Source organism: Colletotrichum abscissum (genome assembly GCF_030869225.1).
Source record: "Colletotrichum abscissum strain IMI 504890 chromosome Unknown Scaffold_37.1, whole genome shotgun sequence".
NCBI lineage: Eukaryota > Fungi > Ascomycota > Sordariomycetes > Glomerellales > Glomerellaceae > Colletotrichum > Colletotrichum abscissum.
In genome coordinates, this window is record NW_026850287.1 from 411,826 (window position 1) to 430,614 (window position 18,789).

Sequence of the window (18,789 nt, forward strand, 5' to 3'; positions counted from 1 at the left end):
TAGAGATGTAACGACGGGTACAGGTATTTTGACCACTCTCAGGCTGTCGAAGCAGTCTGAAGGTAAGAGTCCTTCACATGAACGCAAACCCCCCTTCCCAAACCAGTTCATTCTCATCATCATCCTCACGTGGGCTGTTTCTAATTGCTCTTACTAAAAGACTGCTGATCGTCTTCGTATAGCGACAACATACTTTCAGTGTTCAATGTAATTGACTTTTCGTTGGATTCGAGTTGGTTGCCAGAGCTGTGTCGCTAACATTCTCGGACAATTGGTGAGATTTGAAGGTGGAAGAAAGATTTTGCGGAAAGCTTGGATCAGAGAGGACTTTGTCCAGCGACACGTTTAAATTTCATAGATGCCCCTAACTTATCCGCTTGATTTCTGGTTGAAGACGAATCCTGCGACTCTCCTTCCTCGCCGACTTCGGTCTTACAAGCCTCAACTCTTCGGCTATGGAGGTAGCGGACGGAGGGTTTTTTGGTAAGGAAGGTACAGATGCTTATTGCGCAGCGTGCTCAATGCGAACGGCCCACTTCTCCGGATAATGAAAGATATATCAGACCTTCAGAGAACTTATGCACCTACTATCCGCACTAGAATGAAAGATATAGATGAAGACAGAAAATGGTGAGAATATTCCCACAGACGGGGTACTCGTCCGCGGGCAAGGAGGTGAGCACGATATAGTGGAGAACCCACCGTACCTTAGATGCAACCTCTTTAGGCGGCTCCTGTGACATGACGTAAGTTGGAAGACGGCACATGGCTTCCAGCAGACAGAACGACGCGATGTGCTTGTGGCCGCATACGCATCCGCTACATGATACAGGCATATCTGGACTGTATTCTTGCATCCATGTTGCATTTGACATGCAGAGAATTGATGTTCAGATGGACAACGGCGGACGTTGCAAAACCGACGCCGTTGAAGTTTGAATAGGTCCCGCCAACCTTTTTTAATGGGCACTGCGACCTTCTAGTCTCAACTTTAAAAAGCGTACCTACCTTACTAAGGCAAGCACGCAAGCTCCTTCCACGTGCCCAGGAAACGAACCCGACTACATGTCTCCATGGTGTCGATGGGAAAACGAAGATGAGCATCGCTGTGATATTTTGGATGCCCAAGAACTCCTGCAGCGATATCGACCTGACATGTCACTCACAGTCACATCGCATAAGATGTGGTGAGACTCGAGGAAATGTATACTAGTATAGTGTATACGCGCATGGAACCGTTTCAAACGGTTGTGTATTGCATATTGGACGGTGATGGAAAAGATGCCCCAGACCCGATGATTATTCTAATCCAGAGTATCTAAAACACTGTGCTGATCATAAGCAGCTTATTACAGCTCTGAGATCTTCCTGGCGGCCGAGTTCAGCGAAGTAAGTGCATTGTCGGCGTCCCTTGGCTTTGGCATCATCAACTGGCTCTTCGCTCTTCCGGCTTTCTACACGATTGATACTTTCGGACGGCGCAACTTACTCTTGACAACCTTCCCATTGATGGCCATCTGTCTTTTTTTTACTGGATTCTCATTCTATATACCTACAAACCCCGCCAAGATCGCCTGCATCGCCCTGGGCATCTATCTCTTCGGCATGGTCTATTCCCCTGGCGAGGGACCGGTACCTTTCACTTACTCGGCCGAGGCATACCCGCTGTACATCCGCCCCATCGGCATGTCTCTGGCGACGGCCACGACGTGGTTCTTCAACTTCCTCCTTGCCGTCACCTGGCCTTCTCTTCAGGCGGCCTTTACGCCGACGGGCGCCTTTGGGTGGCATGGCGGTTGGAACATCATCGGCTTCTTCCTGGTGTTGCTGCTCGTCCCGGAGACTAAGGAGAAGACCCTCGAGGAGCTGGACGCCGTGTTCAGCGTTCCACTGCGGACTTTGGCGCGGTACGGGCTCGCGCAGTTCTTCTACTTTTGGAAGAGGTACATCTTTAGGCAGGACATTAGCCCGCCTGCTGTGCCGCATGCTGGAGGGGTTGACTATCATCGGGACTCGTTCAAGCAGGAGAAGCAGCACAACCCGACTGCTCGTGTTTAATGAATGCTAGAGGAACATTCAAGTATCGGAGACAAATCCTGCTGCTACTTAGCCAGACCAGCGTGGGACGGGCCAAAAGTTCCAGAAATGATTGCCGCTTTATAACAATGGCGTGATGGCACCACTATCTATCACTTGAGGAGTATATGGAGACTTAATGTACATCAGGGCAAGGAAGACTTGTCTGAGAAACGACTTGCTTCAACTGTAAGACTACCTATTTGGAAACGAACTATGAAACGATCTATGTCAAGCACACGATCTTGAATTGATCTAAACGTCCCATTCAGGCGGCGTAATGCCTGCCCGCTGTGCGACTGATTTTCTCCACTCCTTGTTAATTGCGACGCAAACTTTGGGTACTATCAAATTCTATCCAGGCAATCAGTTCCGTAAAGGCTCATATGGCGCCCTCTGCGCGACGAGCAGTGAGGGCAGAGTTTGCATACGACGGATGCATTGGCACACCGCCGATGAATGAGAACGACCATTTTGGTCGGCTTCCGAGTTTTAGGTGACATACTGATCACAAAGATTTCTGAGCTGACTTCTTCCTCCGTTCTGGTAGCAGAGACTCATCACCAAGCCCCAAGTGCGATGATTTACTTCAGGTGCGCTACTTGTATATGTCTACATCACTCTCCTGTCGGCAGTAGTTGGTTGGGTGTCTAGGTTTGTGAGGAAGGAGGCATTTAGCATTCAGCAGGTGGTATGAAAATTCCTCCTCCTTGTCTTACGCCCTTCTCTCGACGTGTTCAAAACAATAGGTCATCTGAGATTGTAACCTGAAAACCTGAATAGGTCTCCTTCGGACGATTGTCTGAATCCAGTCTCCCAGGGCAGGTGAAGGTCTTTCCGAGCCCTCGAATGCTCCTTGGGATGGAGGGGCGAGGTGCACCGCTAGGTAGGTACTTGGGTCACTTCTCCTTCTGTCATACCATAAGAGGCACAAGGGGAACCTGGCCGAGGGGTATTTGGAGGGAGTCATAGATTAATCCATAAGTCCGAGGCCTCACTCAACCTAACCTTTTGTTCAATTCACCATTGGTGACTCCTTTTTCTTTTTGTCACTTTCTTTCAGCATCTCGCCCTGTTCAATTACTTTACTTCAATTCAGCCGAGAACATCGGTATCGCTTTCAACTATTCAGGCCCCAGCATCTTTCAACCTCGTGTCACTCTTGCCTGAAGAACAAGTAGGTATGCCTCGCATGCGTATTCGTCACCCTCAGCCTGAGGTATCACAGGACAGGGCGGAGCGTGGTCTATATACTAGTTCACCTCGGAAATTCTCAACAGCAGTAAAAGGGACTCTTGCCCAGAAGCTTAAGATGGTTATACCCCTAATCCTGAAGTGCAAAGCTACCGAGCTGTAGTTTGTGGATTCGAAACCCACAAGCGGCCTTCTTTTCCATCCTTTCTTTCTTCCTCGCTTTTCTTTTCTTTTCTTTTTTTTTCCCCGGCGTGAGGCTGGAATATTTCACTTCGTTAATTGGGTAGAGGGAACTACAGATAATCTGCCTTGAGGTACGCATACCCTCGTCCTTGCGGATACAAACTTACAATTGTTCGCACACTACGCTCGTGATATATACGTCTGATGAACCGGTCTTCGAGACAGATAGACTGCAATTTGTCTACCTGAGACGGCTCCTTCATGACCAAAGCATCCAAAAATGTCACTGGCTAGAAGTGAACGGTGCGGTGGAGCTTGAGGCCATTGATCAAGTAGAAACTGCCAAATATATAAGGGGCAGAACACCCCCGACGGAGCAACCCGCCGGAGCAGTACCGTGTATTACGTATTGGGGAAAACTGGGTATATTGCGCTCCATACCTAACCACTAACCAAAACAGCAGTCAACCGACTCGACCATTGTCTCCCTTTCATCAACTCCCAACCTTCCGCCGCCCGCCTACAGGGCGAGCTTCACCCACTCCAACGCGCACAGGACCTCCTGGTGCCAGCCCGCGTGGGCAGCCAGGTCCAGCATGATCTCTTCTTTTATACGGGTATTATCGTCGCCCGGGGGGTCCCGTAGGAGCCGTCTGAGGCGCCGGCTTGTCGCCCTGACCCTGTGCACCTCCGGCCCGTCCATCGTGGCCATTATGGCCAGGCCGGCGTCGATGTGCCGGATCCTGGCATCCGTACCGGCCCGGCTGTCCACGGCGCCTGTGATGTCGCCCAGCCGAATTCCGCACCGTCGGAACGCCCTGCGTTGCTTTTCTAACTTCAACATGCCCATGGTGGCCACGATGGCTACGGCGTCGAGCTGGCCGAAGTCGTCGAGCCTGAGAGGGGCAGACTTGTCGAGGGGCATCGTTGGAGGCGGGCTGGTCGACGTGGTTGTTTGACTGGCCGGCAAACTGGCCGGGGGTTTGTGCGGGCTGGAGAGGGTGATGTGAGATGTGATGAGGATGGACAGAGTCTTCGTCAGCTCTGATGAGAAGTAAGATCTGTCCCGTTGAGTCTTGTCCGAAGGAACGTCGTGTTGAGTGAGGCATGGAGATCTTGGCGCTTGCAGAAGTCGCCCTCCATTTCAATGCCTTGCGGTCGTGGACGAAGCACTTTTGGGGGGGAGGGCCCTGCCTCGACCGACGTGTGGTTGATTTCTTCGGAAGCCACTGTGATGTTGTTTGAACTCTGACCACAGGTCTTTAAGGTCTCTGGATCGTCTCCCTCTGTCGCTTAGTCGACTCTTTGGGTAATAGTGCCAGCACTATTTACACTTTGTCGTGTATATTCCCGGGAGGGTTGGATCATCCTCTGGACCTGCATAATCTCCAGCTGAATGCTGGCTGTCTTATGCGAGGCATGTCGTAACGGGGAGGGCTAGATCTCCATCTAAACCTGTTCAATCTCCAGCTTGTCACTGGCTGTCTTGTACGAGGTGAAGGCTGAAGTGTTAAACCCTCTGATAAGCCTGCGTAATCTCCTGCGTGTTGCAGGCTGTCTTATGCGAGGCCAGTGCTGTAGGTCGGCGGTGTTGGGTGCATTCGGGACTGTCGCAGCCCCTTCCCTATGGCTCAAGGTTGCCGAGAGATGGGCCATCTCGAAAACGGTGGTGGATATGTTGGAGACCTCCGCGGTCGATGGGGAGAGAACTCCAGTGATCCATAAGTCGTTGATCCTCGAGCTGTAGGTGGAGAGCTAGGCGCGACAGGGGTGATGGGTACACAAGGGGGTGCCATTTGTGCTATCTGGCATGCCCTGGTCTTATGTGAGCATAAGGTATGTGTGTAATCAAGCAGATATGATATCAGCGGCCTGTTCAGGGCTTGATATGCTGCGTTGTCCGTATGATTCAAGTTGAACCGGTGTTGGGGGCTTGGGAATCCATAGAGGGCTCCTGTTGCCTTGAGGGATGGAAGGAGGATGAGACTGTGTCTGAGGAGAGAGAAGAGAAGAGAAGAGAAGAGAGACTGTAAGGGAAAATGAGAGCATCTTATAGGCATTCGAAAAACATCAAGGTGCTCGAAGGGCCATGACCCATTCTATCTCCGCTGTGTTCGAGTAAATGAAGCCCTCGGCTAAGTGCCCTAATGGCTATGTCAAGTTTCAGTTTCGTCACCCATTAATGGAGGTGGACTACCTTGAGGGTAGAGTGGCAGAGGAAAGTCAAATGTCGAGAACTTCTGCATGAACCTCTTGGGCTTCCACGCGACCTTGCGGGAGGGCTTATGGGAAATGGTATAGTTGCCTCGAGGACTGGCTTTGGGAAGTTTCAGAATCGTCTTTAGATCTGGTTATACTTCAACCTCCAAAGATCGTAATTGAAACTCAAGAGTCTTGAGAAGCAGGTAAGAAGAACCGGAAGTCATGCTACTGGTTCTCAAACACAGGTATGCGAACAGCTACAAGGGGAAAGCAGGCACAGTGTTATTGTATTCGCTTACAATATCAATGGTACGAATCGTTCGACGACATACAAGTCAGTTAGTAACTAAGAACAACCCTGATGATCATGGCGTTCTCAAGTTTTTGGAGATATGTTATTGTTTCTTCTGGTTGTGTCAGGTGACAGTCCGCTCAATCGGAGGTTGGATGACTGGAGAAACGTCCTACCGCAAGCGAGAGACATGTGGTTTTGCATCCCAACACGAATAAACCGACTGAAAAGGCAATGTGACTGAAAATATCGCCCGCACCTTGGGACGGAAATAGAGTTGACAGCGGAGCAGCAGGGGCGAAGGCAAACGGGACGGCAGCCATCCACTGGATCGGGTCTGGGCTATTTTTTGGTGACCATCGGGAGCCAAGTGCCAGGGTAGGAGCTCTGGAGCCCCAACTTGCCAGCTTCCAGAAAGAGGGCCGAAAAACCGTGCATTAGCGCAACTGCAAGCGTCCGGGAGGGAGGCTTAGGAGGGGCGGCCGCACGGGAAGAACGCTGGAGACGTTGCAGGCGCCGCGGGCAGCTGCCAATCAGACCGGCCGGTGGCGACCCTCCCCCAGGCGGTTTTCTATCGATAAGATCGGTTCGCACCCCAGAAGCAGCGTCCGTGACCCCGGCAGTGCGCCAGTGATGCGGTGGTGCATCACTGGGTGCGACCTGACAGCTGACGTCAGGGGTCTGAGATGGACGCAGCTTCCCGCGCGACTACAAACAGAGCTCACCTCCCCGGTTTCCCTCACACGATGCTGCCGTTGCTTGTGTTTGCTTCACCAACTTACCGTTTCATCTTTGCCCTCTCTTCTTCTCGTTCTGTGTTTGTGTGTCTGAGGTAGACACGAGATACAGACAGACAGGCAGACTTACAGAAAGGCTGACCGACATATTCACCGTCCGCTTGCTTGGTGTCTAATCATAGCACGTGATTTCTTTGTAGCTTTTCACCTTGTATTCACCGTGCCCCTTTCCTGCCTTCGCCTAATTCCAGGGTGGCAGTTGGTACCTCGAAATATTGCCCAGTATGGAAACCGCGCCTGGCTCTTCGCCTTCCCCGGCAGCACCTGCCGTGGGGCAGGATGCGGTTGTGCAGGAGGCAGCGACGGACGTACCACCTCACAACCACCCAAGGAGTACAAACACAGAAACCCCTCCTGCCAGCTCTCACCCTGCTGCCGCACCTGGTCCGACTTCCAATCCTGATCTCAACATCAACACTTTACCCTCGGAAAACGACGAGGACCAATACAACTACGCCTACTCTGACGAGGAGAATTTGGACGCATCTTCTATTTGCTCCTTTGAAGAAGAAGAAGACGGTAACTGGGAACGAGACCCAGACGACCCCGATACAATGGCCGGCTCGAGACGCCCTCACGGCCAGCGCCGTCGTACTCAGACCGATCTTACCGGCGTCCTCACTCTCGAGGAGAAGAACGAGCTCATCAACCTGGTCTGCAACATCTTGGACAGCATGCAGGACCAGATAAGCAACATCTTTCACTCTCCTCCCATCACTCCCGCTACGACCGAGGACCCCCAGCACTCATGGCTATCCCTCTCGCTGCTGAAGAACAAGGTGACCAGCAAGCCTGCCACCCCTCAATCTGAGAGCAGCGTCAACAAGGAGAATGCCGGCTCTGCTTCGACTTCGAACCAGCAGAAGGGTGGGTTGACGTACAACAAAGCCCATGAGATAGTCGAGAAGGAAGAGAAAGAGGCCATGACGCCTCAGCTTCAGGAGCTCAAAAAGGAGTGTCTTGTCGTCTTCAGGAAGTGGCAGGGCAATGTCCTGACGCGCGCCAAGGACATTTCGGTCAAGGATTCCGAAGCTTCAGCCGCCCCAGCCGGTCGTGGAGGTCGGGGTGCCGTTCGTGGAGCCCGCGGCGGTCGCGGTGATCGCGGTGCACCTCAGGGAGGTCGAGGCACTGCCCCGCGCGGCCGTGGTAGTAGAGGTGGCGCCCTCAGCGTCAAGACAGGTGGTACGTTAGCAGCTGCCCACCCCATAATCCCGAGCTTTTATGCTGACTTGAACAGGCCCGCCGGCTACCCGTCAACCCGAGACCGACCTCTGGCTCATCAGACGATTCCCTCCGAGTGCCACACCACTGACCGCCCTACCCATCGAGCGCCGGAAGTTGTTGCTTCACACAATTCTGCTGCTTCTCCTGTCACTGGAGCAGTACACGGCCTTCTCTCGCGTCTTCATGCTCAAGTTGGCGTCATCGCTTCACCTAACTCTCCGCTTCTTTCAAGAGGATGAGGTTCGGGTTGCCAGAGGTCTCGGCAAGACTGTGCAGGAGGTCAACGCTGATGAGGTAGTGGAGGACAAGTCTGCGGAGAACAAATCGACCAGACGCTGGAAGGTTGGACTTGCTGGCGCCGCCGGTGCTGCCATCATTGGTGTCACTGGAGGTCTTGCGGCTCCCCTAGTCGCTGCTGGCATTGGCACCGTTATGGGCGGTGTTGGACTTGGTTCCACGGCGGCAGCTGGATTGCTCGGCACTTTAGCCCAGAGTGGCGTTGTTGTTGGCAGCTTATTCGGCATTTACGGCGCTCGCCAGACATCCAAGATGATGGACCAGTACGCCAGAGATGTTGCCGACTTTGCGTTTCTACCTCTACATGGCGAGATGCGAGATGAGTATCGCGACGCCAAAGAGATCCCGTCCAAGGATCGTCGCCTTCGAGTTGTCCTTGCCCTCAGTGGTTGGCTGACTCAGAAGGAAGATGTGGTCAACCCCTGGCGTTGCATCGGCCACCAAGGTGAGGTATACGCTGTGCGATGGGAAGTTGCCAACCTGATGAATATGGGAAACTCGCTCGAGACTGTCATCAAGAGTACCGCCTGGAGTGTTGCCAAGAAGGAAATCATCACGCGGACCAGTAAGTCTCTCGCCACGTAACGCAAAGCCCCCTTGCTAATCATTTTTAAGTCTTTGCCAGCCTCATGTCGGCCATGTGGCCCATTGGCCTTCTCAAGGTCAGCAAGGTCATTGACAATCCTTGGAGTGTCGGAATGGTCCGAGCCGAGAAGGTCGGCATGATCCTAGCGGAGGCCATCAGTCGCAAAGTGCAGGGCGATCGACCTGTCAGCTTGATTGGCTACAGCTTGGCTGCCCGAGCCATCTACACCTGCTTGATGGTCCTTGCCGAACGCCGCCAATTCGGCCTCATTGAGTCCGTGGTCATGATTGGCACCCCGGCGCCATCCGAAAGCCGAGTTTGGCTTGCTTTGAAGAGCGTCGTTGCTGGCAGACTTGTCAACGTCTACTCGGAGAACGATTATATTCTGGGCTTCCTGTACCGGACGTCCAACCTTCAGTTCGGCGTTGCTGGCTTGCAGCCAATCCAGGGCGCCGAAGGCGTAGAGAACTACGACGTGAGCAGCATGGTTAGCGGCCACCTGAGATACCAATACATGATTGGTACCATCCTCAAGAATATTGGCTGGGAGGATCTCGACTACGCGCAGATCGAAAAGGACGAGCAAGTCCTCAGCCTCATGGATGAGAAATACGGCCGTGACAAGAGCCAGAAGCAAACTTACGTCGACATGGACAAGGAAGCTGAGCACATTCAGGAGGAGGTGCAGCACAAGAACGACGCCAAGCTCGATTCGAAAATGAGCAAGATGAAGATCCAGGATTAGGCTACGGAGAGCATCTTAGCTGCGGTGATCGGTAGAGATATGGTTAGACATGGGCCATTGTTACTGGACGTGGCAAATGGCGTGGATTATGGATGGATGGACTATTGCAATATTATTAGCTACGACACCGGGGAAATGGGCACAGACATTTGTAACACGACGAGATACGATCAATGGGAAAACGAATATGTTTATCAATGGAATGTCTCACCGGGTATCCTACTTAATGGGTATCATGCTTCCTCTTTTTTGCTGCTCTGAACGACAAAGTATTTTCCAGCCGTCCTCGACGCGGTCTCTAGAGGGTTCCAGTCCTCAACTCCTGTGGTTTCAACCTTTTCCCCGCGCAATCTCTTTGGTCGTCTCTTGTGACCGAAGCGGATTTCCTTGCCCAGGGCATTCTGTAGCTCTTGCAAGCCAATCGTGGCTTCTGCCACACCCTCTGTTGTTTCGTCGCGTAATGAACGAAGCGGCTCAACGCCGGTGGTATCTACGCTTTGGACATCGCGCACAAAATGTAGTTGAGAGTGCAGTGTGCGCAACATCGCGGTCTCCTCCGCCTCGGATTCGGGGAGCGGGAGGGCGGACAGGCGAAGGAGGTGATGGAGCTTTGCGCGGGAGATTGGTTCGTCTGCTGACTCCTTCACGGCGCCACTCTTTGAGGAGGATGGGAGGAGAGAGGCGACAGACCATGTAGGTTTCGAGAGAATTGTCGATGCTGACTTCGGAGTTGAGAGACGGACGGAGGAGGATGTGAATGTACGGGTCGGGGGGAGGAGCGCGCTGCAGCGCCTGCAGAGTGGACGTATCGTAGCCATGATCGATTTCAATGGTTGAGGGCTGTGAATGTAACTTGTTTAGGTAGAAGGGGTCTCAAGTCGCGATCATAGGTTGGTGTTGTCAGAATTGGATTACCTAGAAGCCGACCTGCTTTAGAACCTAGAGCTTGAACCCTGGTGTTTCTTCTCCAGCAGCCAAGGGACTAGGGGAAAGGCAAGTCGCAGTCTCGACGAATGAGAGTGTCGGGACACGACTCCAGCAGAACCCCACCACAGAAGCCTGCAACAGCAACACTGACAAGGGGATTCGCAAGCAAACGTAAGCCACCCTCACCTTGGTTTCCGCTAAGCCACAGCGACTCACCCCGCGCGTCATAGCTGGCTGGGCTGGCTACTGGTGCCACAGAAACCCCCCCCCCCCCCCGAAGAAGCCAGCCCAAAACGCAGGGCCAGCCGAAGTGGGCGGGTTGGGGGGTGTCGCGCTGCTACAGTTTCGAAGCGCTGATGCCAGCCAGCAACCACCACCACTGCCACCTCTCACATCCTGAACAACGAACCAAGCGACGCACACCCTTCCTTTCTCTTCCTACACCCCGCGACCTGGCCTCTCGAGACATCTAGTATAAAGAGAGGTTTGCGATAACCCACCTAACGAACGCACGTATACGACGGCACACTGCAAGCCATCGAGGCCCGACACTTATCGATCGAGAGACACATATACAGCACACCCCATAATCGTGGCCTAGTGCTTGCTTAATTCCGAAACCATGGCTCAGGACCCTCGCGCTCTGCTGCAAAAGGTGCGTTGATGTTGGACCTTTCTTTCAGCAGCGGAGCTACACTGTTCACGGTGTAGACGGCGGGGAAGAGAGATGCCGCCGAAGCGACCCCGCGATGCATATTCATCCTGGTTGTTATCGGTATGGTGACACACGATCGCTAACATTTCATGATTGCGCAGGCAGACAAGACGCTCTCGAGCGCCGGCGGCGGCTTCAGCTTCTTCGGCGGCCGGGAGGAAAAGTACCAGAATGCCGCGGACCTGTACATGCAGGCAGCCAACGCCTTTAAGATGCAGAAGCTCAGTCAGTCATTTCTCATCCCCTTCTACGAGTACCATTCTTCTTCGCCGTTTTCCATGAAACAAGCAAGACTGACATCTCGCCCATCCCTACAGACCGTGAAGCAGGCCAGGCCTTTGAAAAAGCGGCCCAAGTACAGACCACCAACCTCAAGGAGCCCGACGATGCCGCAAACACCCTCGTCGACGCCTTCAAGGCCTACCGCAAGGACGATCCCGAGGCCGCCGTCCGCTGCCTCGAGGTCGCCGTCACGCAGTACTGCTCCAAGGGCAACTTCCGCCGCGCGGCGGGCCACAAGGAGGCGCTCGGCGAGCTATTCGAGACGGAGCTCGGCGACTCGAAGCGCGCTCTCGAGAGCTACGAGGCTGCGGCGGGGTGGTACGAGGGCGACAACGCAGCTGCGTAGGTGGAACCCGTGTCAGTTCTGGCCGAGAAAACGGCTCAGCTAACATTACTTCAAAACCAGTCTCGCCAACAAGCTCTGGCTCAAGGTAGCAGACGTGGCCTCCCTCGAGGGCGACTACTACAAGGCCATTGAAAACTACGAAAAGGTGGCCGCCGTCTCCATCAACAACAACCTGATGAAGTACAGCGTAAAGGACTACTTCCTCCGCGCCGGCATCTGCCACCTCGCGACGGGCGACATGGTGGCCGCCCGCCGCGCCGTCGAAAAGTACGCCGACATGGACCCCGGGTTCGCCAACCAGCGCGAGTCCATGCTGCTCAACGACCTGCTCGCCGCCGTCGAGGGCGGCAACCAGGAGGAGTTTACGGATAAGCTGTTCCAGTACGATCAGGTTAGCAAGCTCGACAAGTGGAAGACGACGATGCTCGTGCGGGTGAAGAATGCGATTGAGGAGCCCGAGGATGAGTTTGCCTAAGTTTTGTTTTATTCCGGAGGTGAGGTCAGAGGAAGGGAGTTTACTCGGCATCGTTGAGATTCAGCACGACAAATGGGTCGAATGTGGCTGGCTAGTAAGGATGAGAATCTCCCTAGAAGGAAAGTTGCCCAGATCATGGTATGCCTACACGGATGCGCCGGGGATAGGGGGGCGGAGCGGAAGAGAGGTTGTAACAGAGGACTTACTACACCAGAAGAATCGGCATGGTCTGTATTTCCCCGTTTGAATAGAAATCCATATCCACCACATTCAGTGAATCATGGCGCAAAGATCCTTGTGGCAAGAAGTTCCATGATTCGACAATCACTTAGCCGCGCTTACATCGTAAACCTTCATCAACCACTTCAAGTCAGAGTCACGATACAGATCAAGTTGAAGAATCATAAAGACCTTGGGGCCTAGTATATTCGCCGTTTCCTCCAAGTCTTCTTAGTCTAGTATTTGCGCAATAAAAAACGACCAAAGAGGGACAGTTGTATCGCGACTGCGAACGGCCCCATGTCATCCGCCAATGCTCTCTCCCTCTGTGTGTCCCTCCCTCTCTACCTGCTTCTTTTTTGCTTGCTAGTTTGCACTTCCTGCTCGACAGCAATGCAGTTATCCGGAAATGGCAATAGAATCCAAGTTCTGGCTCGCAGCTGGAAATTGAAAGACTCGGAAAAAAATGAAGAACGACTTCTTGATGAGGAACCCCCTAGCCCTCTTTTAACCCCAGACTCCCCCTTATGCTCATATGATTTTATACAATTCTGCCCCCTGCCGTTTATTAAACATACATTCTTCCTATCGTACAGCGCAGAGAGGCAGAAAGTCGGAATTGTCGTCGAATCATGACCGGGAAATCGCCGGCAAACGTCATCGTCGACATTCGTTCAGTTTGGTGGACTACCAACCATGCTGGGTACTTGCTTCCTGATGAACCCGTGTGCCCGTTGCTCGGCCCGAGGGACACCCTGGATCGCTCGAGGCTCTCTCATCAGACTGGGGTCCAACTTGGTAGGAATCCGGGTGACGACGGTTCGGTACTCGCCCGGGAACTTGGCGCTGGGAGCAGGCACCGAAGCCGTCCGCCACATGTGGTCCGAAGTATCGCCCAGATACGTCGGAATCTTGAGCTTTGATGGCGCAGCGAACCCTGAAGCGTTGCTTGACGCGCCGTGCGACATACGGATGGTCGAAAGGCGAGAGAATCCCGTGGAGAGTCCCGGCCGTCCACGAGCCTTCTTGGCCATGATGATCTCGTCAAAGAGACGGATCGACGCGTGCGTAGCCGAGTGTGTCTCCCGCTCGTGAATAAACTCGTTGAAAGCTGATGATTTGTTAGCATTGCCAAGGAATGTCATTCCGAGGGGCCGTTGTCTTACCTTGAGTTTCTCTCAACATTGTGGCATACTCTTGTTGATCGTACGGAAGACTCTTAATGAAGCTGTTCATGTCGAAATTGTAGAGTTGGCCATTGTTCTTTTGCTCACGAGTAGGACGGCCTAGATGCTTTCTGTACGTGTACAAGAGACTAGCGAGGCATCGGACGAAAGCAGCTCGAACTCGGTCAGGGTGAAATGCTTCGCTGCACACCACGGAGACCTGTCCCAGGCAGCGGTTGTGAGAACGGGCATTGCAGTGAGAGCACTCGTAGATGCCGTCTCCCTCTGACTTGTCGTCGCAGACGGAACATGTCGAGGACAAGTCATGGGCCATCCAGTTGAAGCAATGGCCCTCGACCCACACCATTGTGTCGGTGTTCCGTACGGGCTGAATCAGCATGTTGGGCATGATGGTCGATGCCGCCAGGGTAGACTGGGCATACGTGGAAGGTGCATACCCGGGCGTATACCCATTGTAGGAAGACTGCGAATCGACCGAGATTGCGGATACCGACATGCTTGGATTGTGTCCGTTAAGGAAGGGCAAGCTTGGTCGGTGGAGAGGAGGGTGCTTGTCCATGCCAAAGGACGAGCTGCGGCGAGACTTCTCATCAAAGTGGCCCGACTTCTTTTCTCTCAAAGTCTGTGCAAAGCCGGAATCGCTGCGTGACACAGGTGTGGTCGGCATCGGGGGGAAGTTCATCGAGACTGGTGAGATGGAAGATTGTGGGCTGGTTTTACCGGACTTGCTGGTAGTAGGCCGGTCCTTGCTGTGATCGCCAGCCTTCGAATGCAAGAAAGCATTGAAGATTGGTGGTCGCACCGAGTTCGGAGGGGCCGGCTCTCCGAAAGATGAAGAGTTCTGTGTAACCCACTTGCCCAAGGAGCTCGAGGCGACACTGGCGTTGTACAGAGTATCGTTCTCAACTGAAAAGGCGTCATACGGGTAGGACTCCATTGCATATGGCGGGGGTCCAGTAGTCACTCCATACCGAATGTGATGCGGCGCGGCCACATGGAGTAAAGAAATGAGCTTGCGACGATGCTGTCGCGGAAGTCGAACGGGCTGGTTAGTGGCGTCGATCGTATCAAGGTCCAAATCAACCAGCACGTAGTCGTCCTCCGGAAGCTCAATCTTCTCATATCGCCGCTCGATGCCGACGATGTAAGGGCAAGGTGCCTCGAGTGCCGAAATCAGACGCGCAGGGAGCACAGGAATAAAGATGCTCGCCCACTTAAGGGGATACAACAAATTGACCAGTGCGTGGCATGCCAGGTGAAGCATACCAGTGTGTGAGGAGAGGAAGATAATGCGAGACTCCGACATTGCGTACTCGAACAGAGCAACAATGTTCTCCATGGACAAACATCTGAATAGGGCGTAGATGTCAATGGTCCGGGCCCCTGGAATCTCGTTGATGGCTTCCTTCCGACAATATAACCGCAACTCTCGCACGCCTAGCTCGACCTGGGTCTTGGAAGCCAGCGGACTAAATGCCTCGGTGCACAGATTGACGACGTAACGCTCAAGAGGCTGCCAACGACCAACCTTGGGGGAGCTGGGTGGCACTCGGAGAACTGCACTGTCAGTCATAGGCACAACGATGGCTCGCAGCCATTCCTTCCAGAACGACATTCTCGTGGCGTCTCTTCCCAAGATGCCGTAAGCTCTGGGGGCCCACAGTCCACTCTCGCCAGCCGTCAAGCCGTCGATCTTGGACGCGGCACCGTGCCGAAGTGGTCTCAGCATTTCTGTCATGAGACTAATCTTCTCCTCAACAGCGCTGATCTGGTCATCCAGAGTGTCACGAGCTGAAGACCCCGAGGGAATCGTAGGGAGCTTCGCAAGCAACTGTGAGAGGTGCGCACGCTCAGCCGCAAGTCGCACTCCCAGACTGGCCGCCAATTCCCGCTCCTCGTTGGACATGTGGCTCTGCCGCCACTGCTCACATCTTTTCTCGACCTCGTCTGCAACCTCGGATGTCAGGGCGGTCCAGATAATGATGGTAATACCATATATCTTGGAGTTATCGTCCGAAGTCATTGTGAAACCATGCCAGGTGGAACGTGGCCTGTCATCGGAAGACACGATCTGGATATCGTTCGGGAAGGCAAACATGGGAACGTAGTCTGGGAATCTGCCACGACGGGCGATCTCGTCTGTCGCGTCTTTGGCTGGGTACCTGTCCAACAAGACAGGCTCGAATCGTCTCTTGAGGGGATGCATGTCTGGATCCGTGTTCAGGGGCTCCGGAGGAGGAATCACTGAGTTGTAGTTGCTGAGTCGCTTGGCAGTCCTAATTGAAGCTGGAGCCAGCGTGTTAGTTGACCGGAAAGGACTTGAGGATTGCGCAACAGAGGAGGGTGGACCTTGGCGGGGTATCGTACCGGCTCCTGGCGTGCTCGCCCGAGGAGTGGTGGGTTGCTTGCGCATGCTGTTCATGTCCCTGAAACTCATTTTGCGGCGGATGCTGCCCTTGATGCTCCGCTCGATGCTGCGTAGAGGACTTCTCCGGCCGCTCGCGTCGCCCTCGTCAGCCTTGATGCGCTCAGCTCTGGGGTTGACCATGGGAGGGCGGGCTTGTGTTTTGGCACCGGCACTGAAGGACAAGTCTTCCAAGAAGTTCTCTCGTTCGGAAGCGAACTTGAGCAAGGCCTTGTCAAAGTCGAAGCCTTCGATAAATTGTCCTTCGCCATTGAGGCCCGGGGGGAGGCCATTGAAGACATTGAGGCCGGCACCGTTGCCGGAGCCATTGATCTGGCTCGCCTGGGAGGGTCGAATGGTAGCGCTGCTCCGGTTGCTTCGCGTGTTCCCGTCTACTTCTTCGACAGTCTGGATGGAAAAGCGACTGGGGGCGCGGCCACCACCACCACCCGAGTTCTGCCTGGAATGGCGACCGACGCTGGAATGGCGAGCAACGCGCTTGCTCGGGGTGGCGTTGAACTCGTTATCGCTTTCCTCATACTCGCTGTCCTCGGCGATGGTGGATTCGACGTTGTTGGAGGGGGGCTGCGGGGTAGAGTCCTGATAAGAGACGGACTCTACGCCGGCGATCCAAAAGTAGTCGGCGAGCGGCGTCGAGGAGCTGTCCATGACATGTCACTTGCTGGTGACCAGCCGGATTGGCGATTTGGCGATATGTCTGGCCGGCGAGGATATTTTTTCCCAACGTCTCGTTTGCTCTCGCACGGGGGGCTGGCCCGGGCTTTTTAATCGCGAGAGGGTCTCGGGGTCCTTTGGGTCGTTGAGTGGTCGGTCAGGACTGGGGGGGGTACTTTGTGGTACAAGTTGAACTTCGGTGCGGTGCGGTGGGTGGACAGGGCAGGGGTGCCAGGATCCGGGAGGTTCTGATAGAAAAGTCTCAGGCGACGACCTGGAGGGAATCGGGCTCGTTTAGCTATGGGATCCTGTCGAGGTCTCCATCCAAGACTGGAGAAGAGGAGGGGGAACAGAAGGCGGTGAACGCACGAACCAGGGAAGAATGCGACTGCTTCTCGACCAGCGACAGCTAAAGCGCCTAAGCAGCGGAGCAAAAGGGGCAGGTCAGGCAGGGAAGCCGGAGGTAAAGGATCGAACCCGGATCGTAGAAGGGCGAAAGCGTCGCGGAGCGCGAGGCCAGGATGATATTGATGGTGGTAGGTAGGCGTAGTTGTGGTGGGATGTTGAGAACAGGAGCCGTGATGTGAGGATAAGGTAGGGCAGACAAGCGGGCCACAAGTCGATGGGTGAATCAACAAGAAGAAGAGAAAGCCGCCAAAGGAGTGGATCTTGGGAGAGTTTGGCTTTGGGTGTCGAGAGGCGGAAGCGATAGTTGACGAGTGAGGAGAGGCGTCAGCCAGGTCAAGATTGGTGTCAGAACCAGGCTCTGATCAGATTTCGCCCAGGTTTAGATAGTAGGTTGGTCGTGTCGGACAAAGATAACAACAACGAACGAGAGAGGGCGATGGTGTTTTTTTTTCTTCTGCTCTTGTCTGCTCGCTCGGCATAAACCTTTTCCCCCTCTTCGTTTTTTCGGTGGTGACAGAAGAACAGGCGCAGAGCCTCCAAGAAAAAGAAAGGAAAAGGAAAACAAAAAAGCAGATTTTCCCGGCGACAGGCAACAAACGACCAAACAAGAGTCGAGTCGTTGGATGGAGGAGACGGAGGAGAATAAAGGCAAAGAAGATGGAAACAAATAATCAGGCGCAGCAGGTCAAGTCAAGTCAGGTCAGGTCAGGTCTGGTTTGGTCAGGTACCAAGAAGCCACGCGCGGACGGGAATTTCTATTCTTCTTCTGGGCGCGTCGTTCGGTTTCCCGTTTTACGGAGGTGTGTATTTCTAAATGCAAAGATATGGCAGGTACCTCACTCCGTACTTTTGTGTGCGTGTGTGAAGAGTGAAAGGCAGTGTGGGCTCAGGCAAAAAAAAAAGTCAAGTGAAAGTCAGCGCAACGGGACAACGAACAACAACAGCCATGGCACGGTTTGGGACAGAATGGGAAGCTAATATGATGATCGGGCTCGACGCGAGAGAGAAAGAGGGCAAGCACCAACCTTTGGCCGCCTTCATTCGCTCCTGCAGTGTATTGGCGCTACCCGTTCAAGGAGGAAGGAGGTGGTGTGTGGTCACTGCCTGTGGTGTGCAGGTGCCAGGTGGTGTGGTGTGGGAAAAGGAAGGAGTGGAGACCGACACGGGGGAGGCGGTAGACGGGCGGACAGTCAATTGGGAAGGAACACTCTGAGGTACAGGGGCACCTACCTTACGCCAGTTGCGGGCGGGTGCAAGTGCATACGGGGGGGAACAGCGGGCCCGGGGTGGCAGAAAAGGGCAGCCAAACCTGAGAAGGCGCGAAGGGCAGGGGAGGGGGAAGGATACCCATACTACCTTACGGATACCTTACGTAGAATGCTTCTGCGGGATGGTCACTGGAGGAGGCGTACAAGCGTGGGAGGGCCCTGGCAAGCCTGGCACTCCTGGGACACTGAAAGGTCGCAATGCAGCAACGTACCTTAGTATGCACAGGGAACCTGAAGTGCAAGCCGCAAGACCACAACAAACACTGGGCCCAATGGGACGCTGTGCT

The 18,789-nt window shown here is 54.0% G+C and overlaps 6 protein-coding genes across 6 annotated transcripts; 3 read left to right on the plus strand and 3 right to left on the minus strand.

Moving 5' to 3' along the window:
• Positions 1-1,182: 1,182 nt before the first annotated feature.
• On the plus strand, positions 1,183-2,058 carry CABS01_12429 (uncharacterized protein; the record flags this gene model as incomplete). The annotated part of the gene is made up of 3 exons (XM_060545782.1): positions 1,183-1,187; positions 1,356-1,389; positions 1,570-2,058. 3 exons carry the CDS (start codon positions 1,183-1,185, stop codon positions 2,056-2,058), a joined length of 528 nt encoding a protein of 175 aa, XP_060396639.1.
• Positions 2,059-3,973: 1,915 nt separating this feature from the next.
• On the minus strand, positions 3,974-4,378 carry CABS01_12430 (uncharacterized protein; the record flags this gene model as incomplete). The annotated part of the gene is made up of 1 exon (XM_060545783.1): positions 3,974-4,378. The coding sequence occupies one exon, from the start codon at positions 4,376-4,378 to the stop codon at positions 3,974-3,976; it is 405 nt and encodes a 134-aa protein (XP_060396640.1).
• Positions 4,379-6,968: 2,590 nt separating this feature from the next.
• On the plus strand, positions 6,969-9,596 carry CABS01_12431 (uncharacterized protein; the record flags this gene model as incomplete). The annotated part of the gene is made up of 3 exons (XM_060545784.1): positions 6,969-7,926; positions 7,982-8,830; positions 8,881-9,596. The coding sequence occupies 3 exons, from the start codon at positions 6,969-6,971 to the stop codon at positions 9,594-9,596; spliced, it is 2,523 nt and encodes an 840-aa protein (XP_060396641.1).
• A 233-nt stretch (positions 9,597-9,829) lies between these two features.
• Positions 9,830-10,414, minus strand: CABS01_12432 (uncharacterized protein; the record flags this gene model as incomplete). Its single annotated transcript, XM_060545785.1, has 1 exon — positions 9,830-10,414. The coding sequence occupies one exon, from the start codon at positions 10,412-10,414 to the stop codon at positions 9,830-9,832; it is 585 nt and encodes a 194-aa protein (XP_060396642.1).
• A 731-nt stretch (positions 10,415-11,145) lies between these two features.
• Positions 11,146-12,341, plus strand: CABS01_12433 (alpha-soluble NSF attachment protein; the record flags this gene model as incomplete). Its single annotated transcript, XM_060545786.1, has 4 exons — positions 11,146-11,178; positions 11,340-11,463; positions 11,556-11,862; positions 11,927-12,341. 4 exons carry the CDS (start codon positions 11,146-11,148, stop codon positions 12,339-12,341), a joined length of 879 nt encoding a protein of 292 aa, XP_060396643.1.
• An 893-nt stretch (positions 12,342-13,234) lies between these two features.
• On the minus strand, positions 13,235-16,820 carry CABS01_12434 (DENN domain-containing protein; the record flags this gene model as incomplete). The annotated part of the gene is made up of 2 exons (XM_060545787.1): positions 13,235-13,671; positions 13,727-16,820. 2 exons carry the CDS (start codon positions 16,818-16,820, stop codon positions 13,235-13,237), a joined length of 3,531 nt encoding a protein of 1,176 aa, XP_060396644.1.
• Positions 16,821-18,789: the final 1,969 nt, after the last annotated feature.